The 13,658-nt window shown below is 33.6% G+C and overlaps 1 protein-coding gene across 1 annotated transcript; it reads right to left on the bottom strand.

Moving 5' to 3' along the window:
* Positions 1-584: 584 nt before the first annotated feature.
* LOC145301684 (ATP synthase F(1) complex subunit delta, mitochondrial-like) lies at positions 585-12,838 on the bottom strand. Its single transcript, XM_080144591.1, has 4 exons — positions 12,622-12,838; positions 4,161-4,311; positions 2,451-2,539; positions 585-818 (listed from the first exon to the last, which is right to left on the bottom strand). Exons 1-4 carry the CDS (start codon positions 12,751-12,753, stop codon positions 696-698), a joined length of 495 nt encoding a protein of 164 aa, XP_080000717.1. The 5' UTR covers positions 12,754-12,838; the 3' UTR covers positions 585-695.
* Between the last annotated feature and the right edge of the window lie 820 nt (positions 12,839-13,658).

Here is a 13,658-nt window from a genome sequence, read left to right as displayed (position 1 = left end):
AAGTCATACTTTTGGGGATAACTCCGGTTTCGTTCATTATAAAAACCAAAATACTTGGTTAATATTGTAACCAATGAAGTCCTTCAATCTTATATGACCTTGATGTTAACCTTTGACCTTGAAAAGTTAGTCATGACTTCAATTTGGATGGAATTTTATCAAATTTAACGTATGCATCAGAGAATTTTTGATAAAGCACCATGTAAAATTTCCACACAATCAGTTTTTGAGTTATTGGCCATGCCATAAGTTTTTAAATACTTCATATTCGATATGGAAAAGTCCAAGCTAACACTTTGGCCCATCCTTATGTTGTCAAGTGGATTTATTCAGTCTCACGTCTCATTTATGTTCTCATTCTTTGTATGAAGATTATTTCCCCAAAAATCTAAATGGTGACCTGTAACCTTGCTGGCAGTAATCTCACACTCCTACCAAAGTTAAAAAACATTGACCATTTTCGAGTATAACCGAGGCCAACCTATATAATATTACTTCTTCCTTTCACACGAGATATGTACGTCCAATTCAAATTTAGTTTAACACAGTAAAATGGGTGGAAAAAAAAAAAATGAAAACAAAAATAGACTTAAAATTTTTTTATTCCGTGAAGACAAATTTGCTGAAAATATCACCTATGAATTTTTTTGTTGGTAAACAAAAAACTAAATAAAAGAAATCCATTGTTTTTTTGTTTATTCTAAAGCCTTTTGTAAAGCTTCATAACAATCTAATGCAATTTGGGCTTCAGCTTTGTCTTTTTCAGTGGAAGCAGAACTGAATTCCTGCTGGGCTTTGGCAAATCCATCACGAATCGCCTGAAACAAAACAATACAACCAATTAGAAGAGAAATATGAAATGAAAAAAAAAAGGACAAAGCATAAATGTCAGACGGATGTTCTTACATGGAGCTGAAGCGGTAGAAGGACCCCACCATTTTTCCAGCGACCTTGGCAACATGTTTGATGTATGTGTTTCATTTCAGATCAGCAGCAAAGGTTAAGCCCAGAAGCTTGTCAAAACATGGAGCCTTCCCAAGACGAGAGCCATTCATTTCAATTGATGCCAGATGGGGATCAGAGCATTGATGATGTAAAGACAGAAGCTTAGTTTTAGATGCATTAAAAGCAACCAGACACCTTTCTCCATTGTACCACTTGCTCAGGATCAGAAAAGAGAGAACTTGGTCATTTACAGTCTTTTAGGTGTTGCCATAGATGGTAGATGAATTTAGTTACTGTGAAAGATATGTGAAGCTTGGTGATGCGTGATGGGTCCCCAAGTCGAGCAGGCAATCAATTTAATTGAAAAAATAGGCTATTTCATTGATTTTTGAATGACAATAAAAATATGTGTGAAATATTCATTGATCATCATTCAATCCTGGGCAACGTTAAGTCACCCTGCTAGCATATAGGAAAATGATCTGATCTGTCTGCGTTTGCCTGAGGAATGGCGTCTACCAAACTCTTGTTATATAGGGGATTTGAACCTGTGGAACAAATTCGATTTGTTTTTATCAGTAAAAATAGCTGCCAATGGGTCAAAATTGAAATTGGTTGGAACAAGTTGACTTAAAGTGCTTCTCTATGCATGCGCAAATATACATTTATACGTTTAAGAATGCTACTTTTAGAGTTTTTATATGCGTATTCACGTGGCTCAGTAATGAATAATGCTGGAAAGCTACATATTTTGGTTTCGATTTTTTTTTACTTTTGAAATTATTATAATACATATTGCATACAATAGAGAATTGGCTCTATAATAGTACATATGAATTCTGCATAAATTAAAATATCATATTTAAGCACATTTTATAACTAGGCAATGCTGAGTTGCCTGCTAGTAATCTATATATAATTAAATAAGTTCAAATGTATTGAAGTAAAAAAATTTTCAAAAGTGCTCAATAGATATGTAGAGCAAGTGAAATTATATAAATATCAGAAAAACATGGATTAATCAATGTTATGATGAGGTTACTAGTCTCGTCATGGGTTCAACAATATGTGTTTATGTCAGACAAATATTTTAATTGTTGTCAGTTTGCCAAAGGGCATTTTTACTACTAATTTTTTTTTATCATATTTTTTACTTTTTTATTAATTTATTTTTTACAATTTCTTTAAGTATACTAGCCTTCCATTTAATTATATTTGAAGTTATTGTTGAACCCATGATAAGACAATTAACATTGTTTAAACGTTGATTAATCCATGTAAGGTTTTTCTGATGTTAATTTAATTTTGCTTATATTTTCTGAAATAGTACGAAAACATTCTTGTGTCATTAATAAAAGGGAAAGAGAAATCATAAGTCATTTCATCCAATGACCACTGATCATTTTGTTGAGAAAAACAAATCGATTTTATCGAGCAAGAAGCAGGGCACACATCACGATAGGGCAAAAGAAATTTGTTTTTCAAAAAAGAATTGATTTACTTACAGCAGGATCTAAATTTTCAAGTGGGTGAGCTTCCTCGGCCAATATTTGAACAGATGAATCTTGATTGATTGTAATTGATCCACTGCTCACTGTAAAAAATAAATCAAAGGAAAAAAAAGATAATCACCATTAATATTGTTTTAATAATATTGTTTTTTAATACTAATACTTTATTTGTAATCACCTGTCACAGTGTTATATGTCAGAGTTGTTAGCAAAAAAGTACATATTTAACACAACTTTATAACAGATATGAGAGTTTATTTATTCAATCTGTCCAATAAGGGTTGAGGACGTGTGTTGCATGGAGAAAATATGAGAATGATATGAAGTATGTTTCATGCGAGATGGGTTTTATTCTAATGACCTCAGAGGATTGGTTGGTTGGTTGTTTTACGGCATATCAACCTTTTTCAGGTTATTTAATGCTGAATCAAGTTATTTTGAGGAACGATTTTTAATGGAGTATATTTTGTTTTAAGTCGGATTCTATTTAACCCATAGTTGGGACCCTAACAGGTACTAACACTCCGGGTCCGAGTGGACCTGGGAGCAATGGTAATTAAAGGGTGGCTCCACACTCCCCAAAGCCCGCAAGGTGGGGCCTCGGATATAGTTTTAGGTCATATCCAGGACTGACCCCAGAGGAAGATTAAATCAGAACTGTATGGGGAAATGTATGCGCAACTGGAGACTTTGATGATATGGCCACATTGAAATAATGGATGAGAGTTCTTAGGTTAATTAGATGTAGAACAGTTGAGGTAGCAGGTTCAGTTCACCGGAGAATGCCATGGAAAACATGGAAAGAAGACTTGAGAGAAAGATGGATAAACAGAGATTAGTTTGAAAGTTCATTTCTAGAAGTCATCCAATGGATGGATGGAGAGGATGCTGCTGATGATGAATAACAATAAATCAAAGGAATAAGTTCTTTCTCGCTTTTTGATAATGGAAAGATTCTGTAGACATGATATCAAGCACAAAAGTATGATCTGATTTTTTGGCAGTTTGAATAACATCAGTAGAAAACTGTTGTCACACATGTTTGCGTGTTGTATTTTCAACATCTTTTCAGGTTTGGTACTTTCTCAGCCTGCAGACTTATTTGGATTCTTCAGACTACTGTTCTCATCTTCAGTTTGATTTTCACATTTTAGTCGATGTGACCTTCTACCTTGTTGAGGTGTAGCTTGTCAAACTCAGCTATTTTTCTGTTGAACTCTGGAATCTACACTAACTTTCGAACAGAAGCCTTTATTTAATTGAGGGGAGTAGCATGTTCTCGTTCAGTCAAGCATGTGTAGAAGTCCTAATTCGTAATTGTATTTTTAGATTGCCGCCCACACTGAGGATTGAACCTTCAACCTCTAGAACAGTGTAACTTTACAACTGAATTGTATTAAATAAAGGACCCCCTTTAAAATTCAGTCATCCAAAGAATCCAAATAACCAATCCTCGTCTCAAAAATTCATAAATGCAACAGTTTTATTGTCTTCAACATTCCATCAGATTTTTTTGTAAATTTAATCGAATTACTTAAAAAAGTTTTGTCATTAGAATATTTCATAAAATTAAAAAGTTACTTCAAAAAATTAATCTAAAATGTTGTAAATTGATGCAGATACTGACGATATGTTTGTTTGATAATTTTATTTTGAGGATTGAAATTTGGGGAAAAAAAATTAAGAAAAAAAAAAAAAACATACCAAAGTATTTTTTGGTAGCTTCAGTTTCATAAACTGTAACAACACCTGGTTTGAGGACGCCAAGTGTCGGGACATGGTCAGGAAGGACACCGAAATTTCCAGACAAAGACGGTACATCGACTTGGTTCACTTTTGCGTTGTTGTAGTAAACCTAAAAACAGGAAAAAAAAAAAAGATTTAAAAAAAAAAAAAAAAAATATACAAAAAACTGAAAGGAAAAAATGTTAAACAAAATCACAAAATATTGCCAGATTAAAATTATGCTTCTCAGGATTCCTGGTATCCTGGTATTGTGGAAGCTACATTCAAGGATTCATGTAGAGTACAATTTATGGCTGCATCTCAGAAAATAGAGGTAGAATTTTGGGCCAGATAGAGAGGATTTACAAAATTGAAAATTGGACTGTTCCTAAAATGCATAAATTCTGGCCGACTATGGAAATTTCCATTTTTTACAGAAATCCAAAATCTATATGAAAAATTTTCGATTTATTTCTGAGATTAATTCTATCTACTTTGTTTGAGAGAAGTAGTAAATACCAGCCATGAATGCTCTTTAGGCATTCAATGGCTACACCCAGATTAAGCTCTCCTTTGGTGAGGAGGCACGAAAATGCCTGCTCTCAATAAAGCTATATTTAAATACCACTATAATACTTAGTTTTGTTCATGAATAGACACCCACTGTATGATACCATATGCCAGTTTCAAAAAATTGAAATCTGTACATCGTAATTTATAATTCATGGCTTATGGTAAAGAGATACATCAGATTTGACTGCATAATCAGAAATAGCACACAATTTTACATAAGAGTGACAAGTTTTATGAGAATAACTTGAAAAATAAATAAATGGTGGCAAAATTACTGAATTCCTTGAAATGCCAAAGTCCGTAATTTAGCTCGCTTTTTCTAAAGAAAAATGTCCACGGAAAAGCATAAATTTTTGCACTTAAAATCCTCATAACTTTTGAACTACTGATGGTATTTGCATAATTCAAACGGTTTTAAACATCTTTTACATAGCTCTTTTCATGCAAAGTTGATAAAATAAAAATTATCTAAAAAGAAAAAAATCAACTTGTAATCAACACAAGAATTGGATGTTTATCAGAGGAAAAAAGTTTTGTTTAGATTTTAATTTTATCAAAATAAACGAGAGATCATAAATTGAAATTAAAGGGAATTTCATGACATCCATTTTCACACCTAAAACTTGGCTGGTTTGTGATAGCTAGAACTCATATCACGTTGAATAGTGCCTAACCGCTAATATTGGAAGTTATTAGACGGGTTCTTCAATTCTAATACGTTTAGTCAATGATCTTTTAGAGACACTGTTGAAATATATACAGCTAGGGGAATAGGTGAAAATTGTAGTTCCAAATAAATTAACTAGAAAACTTTGATATTCTCAAGTATCAGGCAGAAATATTGTATTTTGTTCTCGGCCATTTAAAAATAGTTGAAATCTGATAAAGCAAGGGGAGATAAGTCAGTCTATCATCTAACAGAGTAATAATGAATGGGGGATTGGCAAAATATGAAAACTGATTTTATTTTTAATTAAAATTCTACTCGATATTTTTTCCAATTTTTACAAATTAGTATGTACATATCTATGTTTGAAAAATTACATAAATTAATCAAGTTTTATTTTGACAAAAAATCATTTTTAAGAGATTAATGAGAATTTGTAGGTAGTACAACAAATCTAGTATGAATTATTGCAGTTATCTCCCTTATTTTCAGATTTTTTTTTTCAAAATGGCAGACAAGAAATTCACTCTTTGGATACTCAAAAAAAAAAATGATTTTCTTGTTTAAAAATAAAACTACTTGATCAATTTACATGATTTCTGGAATATGATATTTTCGTTTCATCATGGGTATGTATATTATTATACAGATTTTTTTTTTTTTTTTTTTTAAATGGGAGAAATTGCTGGATAAGAACAAGAAAATCTGTTACATTTCAGGTTATGTCGTTTAAATAATGATCATCTAGTTCAGAAGTCAATTTCTAAAAGCCATTCAACACATGCCAGCTGGACATTAAAGCAAATATGATAACGCATTAAAGATTTTAAATTTTAAAATTTCAAAGTAATACTCCTTTAATGAATCTTTTTTGTCACTAAAAATTTTTTGTTTTAATTATTTGATTTTTATTAGTTTGTTATTTGTGGACTAGAATGAGTGTTCAATAGATGATGGTTAGGGTAAGGAAAGAGCGTGTAGCAGGGTTCGTTTCAGTTGGAAGGAATAATCTCCCTTGATTGGTTGTGAATGTTAGACCATGTCTAAATATAGTATCACTTTATTTTTTTTTATTTTACTTCAGTTAGCTCTCAGAAATCAAGAGACTTCTTGGGGCTAACACATAAATTCTATACGAGACACATAAACATCCAAACAAGATTCTCTTCCATTTTTCAAACGTTAATCTTGTAAAGCATTGAAGAACAATTTTCATCTCCGAAATTGGTCACAATTCATTAAGTTATAGTTAATCTTCGCTATGTTATAATTTATCTTTCTTGGGGTCATTTCTGAATTTTAATAGATTCCAAGACAAGAATCCATCTGGTCTGGTGGAGTATCAAGCTAAGTGCTGTTTCTTGAGGTGACATCACTAGAAAGTGCATCATTCCTCATATGACTCATGGTGAGTGGATTTTATTTGAGCTTTAAATACAATTTTATTTGGAATATTTGGTCAAGATTTACATGTAGTGTCAAATATCCGTATGTAAGGTTGTCCCGACAAACACCTGTACCAACCAAAGACAATCATGGAGAATATCCAGCAGACATTCAAGCAGTATATGAATTTTCCAGTTTGTTTTGAACCAAAAACAAGCAGGTCAGTCTAAGTGGGAGTGGGATCTAAATGGGAAATAAAGAAAAAAGGGGTTGAGCTTAGAGTGTGGGTGATGTCCTTCCAAGGAGGCTGAGGATAAAACATTGAAGATGAGGATTAGGCATTTTGGAGGCTTTCTATTGGTAGAGAGAGAGGGGGAGGTTCATTCATTTGACTAGCTAGGACGCTAAAGCACATCTGATGAGCTGGAGTCAGACAGGGAACGTGTACTCATATCCAACTCCTCTTCATACACACAAACTTGCTACTGGTATTCATTTTTTTTTTTTTTTTTTCAAAAACCACAGAATGTAATCTTTTTCTATCACATCTGATCTTGACCTTTAATTACCATTTTTTCTTTAGATTGAATAAACTCAAATCAAGCATTATTGAAAAGAGCATCCAAAACAAAGAAATAATATTTTTAGTTTTTAAAAATCGGTCCATTAGAATTGGAGTTATGACAATTCAAAGTATCAAAAAATGTGTGGTTCACTGAACATTTTGCCTTAAGTCAGTCCTATTCAAATGCATATAAGCTTGTGACTGAAAATGGTTGGAAATTTGCACAATTTACAGATTAACCCATCTTTAAAAAAACTGTATCTTCAAATCTTTTTAAAATATTATAAAATTTTAAACATATCATCATAATACCACGAAGGTTCAGTTGGCATTATTTACAACCATCTCACTTGGGAACTTACGGACTAATTAGCATATTCCAGTTTCATTTTAACAGCTTTAAGTAGAAACATCATAAAAACAGCTAAGAAAAATGGTAAGACTTCATCATCATAATAATTATTCTGATGGAGATTATCATTCGTCATTATCATATCAAAAAAAAAAAAAAAAAAAAAAAATCAAAGATGGCGACCAGGAAATCCATAATGGCTACCATGACATAATTCAAAGAAATTATTAACAAAATATGGTTTGTAGCATATCAAATTAAAGTAAAACTTGCACAGATTACAATTGTGTTTTTAAGTGCATTAAACTAATTAGCATAATTAAGTTTTATTTTAACGGCTTTAAGTAGAAGCATGAAAAAAAAAAACAGTTAAAGAAATGGGAGGTAGAGCTTTATCATCATGTGAAATATTATTTTCGAAGACTATCATTTGCCATCATTACACTGTGAAAAATCCAAGATAGCAACCAAGAAATCCAAGATGTCTACCACGACACGATTCAAAGAAATTAACAAAATATGGCTTGTAGCATATCAAATGAAAGGAAATTTTGTACAGATTACAATTGTTTTCAAGTTCATTAAAATAATTAGGATAATTATATTTCTTTTTAAGCTATTGTGACAATTATTGGGTGAGTTTCTATCATTATTTTGTATAATTTTTTATTTTTAAGTCATTGTTGAAACTTCAAGAGACATAACGGCCATTTTTTTCTTGTTCTCATGTAATGCTCGACACAACTTTTTTTTTTTGAACAGAATAAACATTTACAACACCAAAAATTTATCAATGTAGGTAGAAGAGTATGTTGCCTTTGGTAACATTTTTTTTTATTATATATTTGTTTTTTGACCACTTTTTCATACCTCTGTGGATTGTAAAACAAACCTGATAAAAATTATTCTTTTACTTAAATGATAAGTGGTTTGTGTCTTTTAGCTCATTTAAAAGCATGGTCATTGTCATTCTTTTTCAAATTATTATTTTTTTTTTTAAATATTCTTTTCGATAATTAAAAACTTGTGTTTTCTAAATGAAAACAAAAATAAAATGAATACTTCATGTTCGTAAGTTAATTGAAGTTTACAGATTTTTTTGTGTGCGTCTCAGCACACCAAAAAAATCTCGTTTCTATGCGTTCATCACGACTTCTTTTGATGCGTGCATAGAAAGTTTTTATCCAATTCTTTTCAAATTTTAGGACAAAAGAAATTAATAATTTCGCTATTAAATAGCGTTTAAACACAGTTTCTATCTTTACTTACCTTTGTACTACAACTTTGAGATATTCTAACTTTTGACTGAAAAGATGTACGTGTAGTGGTTCAAATTTCGTAACAAAGAAAATTCTTTTCCCTGATTAGCTAAATGTAATTAGCTAAAACAACAAGAAACGTTGTCGACGGGTACAACTTCCGCTTGGAGTATTTATGTGAACATACCCCGACTGCTTATTTGCAAAAAGTGATCTACTGCCAGCAGACATGCTATGCTGACAGGTTTTGTCGTTAATAGTTGGATTTAAATAGCGATTTCTTCGAATATGCAAATCACAACAAACATATGAAAATACCATTTTAAAGAAAATTTTATTGTGAATCCAGTTATATAAGTTTTAGTTTGATGGAGGTAGGAGAAATGTACTTATTATTGATTTAAAAACTATGAGTGTCAAATTAAGTAGCAGTGTGTGCCTTGTCCAGCGCTGAACATTATGGTGTCTGGTATTGCTACTTTAATTGGTACTTAAAAAATGGAATCAGATCTTGATCAGCAAAAGATGAAATCCCTTCGTCATTTCTCAGATGCAGCATCCACACCACAATTCGTGAAAGGACCAGGATCTTGAGAAACAGCATTATGAACTGGAATAGATACATTGAGAGCATGGCCAAGACTGCTGCGAAGAAGGTGGGCTCTCGCTAACATGCTAGAAAGCTACTTACTCCTGAAAGTATCCTGTACCTCTATAAGTCCACCATTTGGTCATGTATGGAGTATTGTTGTCACATTTGGGCGCATCTTTTTTTAAATTATTTTTCCATTACATTTTCACCACAAACAAGCCACTTTGGTGTAGGGGGCTACTATCACGGGCAGCAACTACTGGGGCACTATGTTGGGATTTGGGCAGAGTCTAGCGGTTCTGGGGAAGAAACTACTGGAGTAGAAAGATCGTTTACATCTAGAGATCTCTACTGTGTGGGGGTGGGATTTAGCTGCCTGTCGGGTTTGTCGAGGGTGTCTACGTCGTGGGGGCACAAGTGTCTGCAGTTCGTCAGAGCATTCACCATTAAAATACTTGTAGAACAGGCAGAGGGATGCAACGTTTCGTCGATGGGACAGAGGCTGAAGCTTAGATGCCAGTTCAGGGCCTATCAGATTTGCGACTCTTTTGAACCTTGTCTAGGAGCGAGAGACTAGCAGCAGATGTACCAGCCCAAATGTGACAACAATACTCCTGGGCGAATGGTGCTCTTATAGAGGTACAGGATACTTTCGGGTGTCAGTAGTTTTCTAGCACGGTAGAGAGAACCTACCTTCTTCGCAACGGCCCTGACAATGTTCTCAATGTAATTGTTCCTACTCATGTTTCCTGTGAACGTTAAGTCAAGCAGTTTAAAAGATGTACTCTCAGATAAAGAGTCGTTGGCCATTGCTATTAATGGCAGAAGGTTTCTTGTAATTATTGAAGGAAACCAGTTTAGTCTTGGCAGCATTAAATGTGACCAACCATTTTTGTCCCCATTCCACTACAGATTGGAAGTCATCCTCTAGTGTTTTTGCCATTTCTTTAGTTATGTGTTCATTTGTTTTCCTGTCATGCCTGTTATAGAGTGTGGTGTCATCAGCATATATACCCATCTCAGAGGCAGTTTTGTCGGGGAGGTCATTAATAAATATTAGGAAGAATAGAGGTCCAAGGACAGACCCCTGAGGCACTCCCGCATTTATATCATATTGTTTAGATGTACGACCGTCGAGGACAACCTGGATTTTTCTCTTATCTAATAAGGATTTAATTATGTTAAGTATTCTACCAGTGATACTGTATGATCTAATTTTCCTGAGGAGACCCTCATGCCATACCCTGTCAAAAGCCTTAGATATATCTAGAGCTACCACTCTGCCCTCCCCCGCTTTGTCCAGTGAATGGTATATACGTTCAGAGATCACAGTTAGGATGTCTGTTGTGGAACGGGCTTGTCTAAATCCATATTGTTGGTCAGTCAGAAGTTTAGCATCTGTAAGGTGCCGGACTAGAGCATGGTTAATTAAGGTCTCAAATATTTTGGCGAAAAGTGGGAGGAGGCTAATGGGACGATAATTTGATGGGTTAGTTCTTTCGCCAGAATTCTTGAATACTGGTACTACAGAAGCAGTTTTCCAACAGCCCGGAAAGCATAATTCATTAAGGCATTTGTTGTAGAGTTTGGAGAGAACTGGAGCTACTTCGGCTGAGCACTTTTTTAATAGCACAGCTGGGATGAGATCAGGTCCACATGCTTTTGAAGTGTCAAGGTTTTTTATGATAGCATGCACCTGAGCAGGGGTGATTTTAGACTGTCTATTAGCCTTGTCGGTTGCTGAGCAAACAACCTCGTGATTGTTGGTTAGTGGGGGAATTATTGATTGCCCATCATTTACTACACTGTTGTAGATTTTCCAGAAGTCATGAGTTCCTAATTTCTGTGCTTCGATGTGTTTTTTAGTGGTTTCAGTAAATTTTCTCTTAGCTGTCGTTATTTCTTTCTTAACGTTACTTCTAGCTTCTATATACTTCTGTCTGTTTGAACTGGACTTATGTCAATTAAATCTGCGGTATGCATGCTGCCTTTGAGCAATGGCATGTGCGCAAATAGAAGTAAACCATTGGGGAGAGTGGGGCTTACTATAAAATTTCCGCATGGGAACATTTGCTACTTGTCTCTCACTCCTGTACAGGCTTTAAAAGAGAGTTGCTAACCTGATAGGTCCTGAACTGTCATCTCGGCTTCAACCTCTGTCCCATCGACAAAATGTTGCATCCCTCTGCATGTTCTACAAGTATTTTAATCGTGAATGTTCCGACGAACTACAAGCACTTGTACCCCCTTCGATCGTTCTTCAATAAAAATACGATAAAATTATTCAATTTTGTCTAAATATTCGAATATGCTAACAAAAATTGTTAATTGAATTGTATCTTGTCAGATTTTGTTTTCAATTTTTTTTTTTTTTTTTTAGACGAGGATGATAATTTGGATTCTTCAGCCTCTTGTTTTCATCTTGATTATGCTATACCCACGTTTCGGCCGATGTAACCTCCGACCTTGATCAGGTATATCTTTCTTGAACTTGCAAAGATTTATAGTCAAGTTCAATTGGAAGGTTACCAAGTACAAAAATATGTACCTGAAGAAGGTAGGAGGTTATATCGGCCGAAAAATTATGGAAAAACAATATGAGAATAGTAGTCCGAAATTCGTCCTTTCTTTATCAACGGCATTTTTTTAATCACTTTCACCAGTTTTCAAACCAAATATATTTAATAATACTTTTTTTTTTATCGAATTTCAAATTTTAATTTCATAAAATAAAAGTAAATTGAAAAGAAAAAAAAGGAAAAGAAAAAAAAGAAAAAAGGACACGAAAAAGGTCAAGATATTTACATCTTTTCAAAGTCCTAAAATCTCATTATGCAAAGTGAATATTGTTGATTTTTATCCGACTTTTAAATTAATTATTAAATTCCAAGACAAAGATCCATAAGACATGTTTAATAATTAAATACAATATTTTATTAAAACAAAAAAAAAAATCTAAAGTTTTTGTGATTGAAAGAGGAAGGCACACGTGAAATGGACGGGTGTCCTCTGGATTTCAGTTTGAAAAAAAAAAAAAAATGCTTACCTCTCCGGGACTAGCAAAAGTGAAAGCCATGTCGGCATAACCTCTCGTCTGTGACGGCATGGAAGCGGCAGCCAAACGGCTTCCATGTCGAAGAAAAGAACTGAGTCGGAGAGCTTGACGAGCCAAAGCCATTCTGTCGGTGTTTTCGCCTCTTCGGTGTTCTTTGCTTAGAATGCCGCAACTTGCCCTTGAAGTCGTCAGAAGAAACGGAACCGGAAATAGAAGCACAGTTATCTTCCCTGATTACACAGATGGCGTCTATCTAAAAAAAGTTTTACTTTTTACGCCAACCCATTTACAAACCGCTTTTTATATGATTTCCATGATTATCTGTATATTTGTTTATATTGTTTATATATGATTATCTATCTATCTATCTATCTATCTATCTATCTATCTATCTATCTATCTATCTCTCTCTCTATATATATACATGCATATATATACATACATATATATATCTATAATATAAAGCTGTGTGTGTGTGTGTGTGTGTGTGTGTGTGTGTGTGTCTGGTCACGAATAGGCTCCTAAATGGTTGACTATTTTAAAAAACAGATTATATATAATGATAGAAGATGTATCGAGACACAGGAATATGTATGTTTGATCTGGCAGAACAATGGTTCATTAAAATTGTGGGGATCTGCATTCGCGCCTGGTCCACAATGTATGGAAGTAAAAAATTTAAAAATTTCAAAACAAACGTTTACAAGTGTTTTTGATATAGATGTACATGAGAATACTTTGATAAGTATGTTTTAACTTATATAGGGATGGTATAATAACATTGTGGAGTCTGCGTTTGTGCCTGGCCTCCATAGAATGGAAATAGGCACAAACTTTAATAAAGACATTTCATATCTATCTGCATTTGATAATTATGTTTCAGTTTTAAGAAATATGGTATAATAAAATTATGGGGTGTTCGTTCGCGCCTTCCCCCCCCCCCATAGAATGGAAATATGTCACAAAGTTTAACAAGGTTTTTTAATATAGATCCACAGAATATTGTGATAAGTGTTTCAGTGTGAACA

The sequence above is a fragment of the Euprymna scolopes genome, chromosome 2, assembly GCF_053919585.1.
Source record: "Euprymna scolopes isolate OS-2025 chromosome 2, ASM5391958v1, whole genome shotgun sequence".
Taxonomy (NCBI): Eukaryota; Metazoa; Mollusca; class Cephalopoda; order Sepiida; family Sepiolidae; genus Euprymna; species Euprymna scolopes.
Note: the sequence above shows the minus strand (reverse complement) of the source record. Positions and strands in the feature narration are given on the sequence as shown.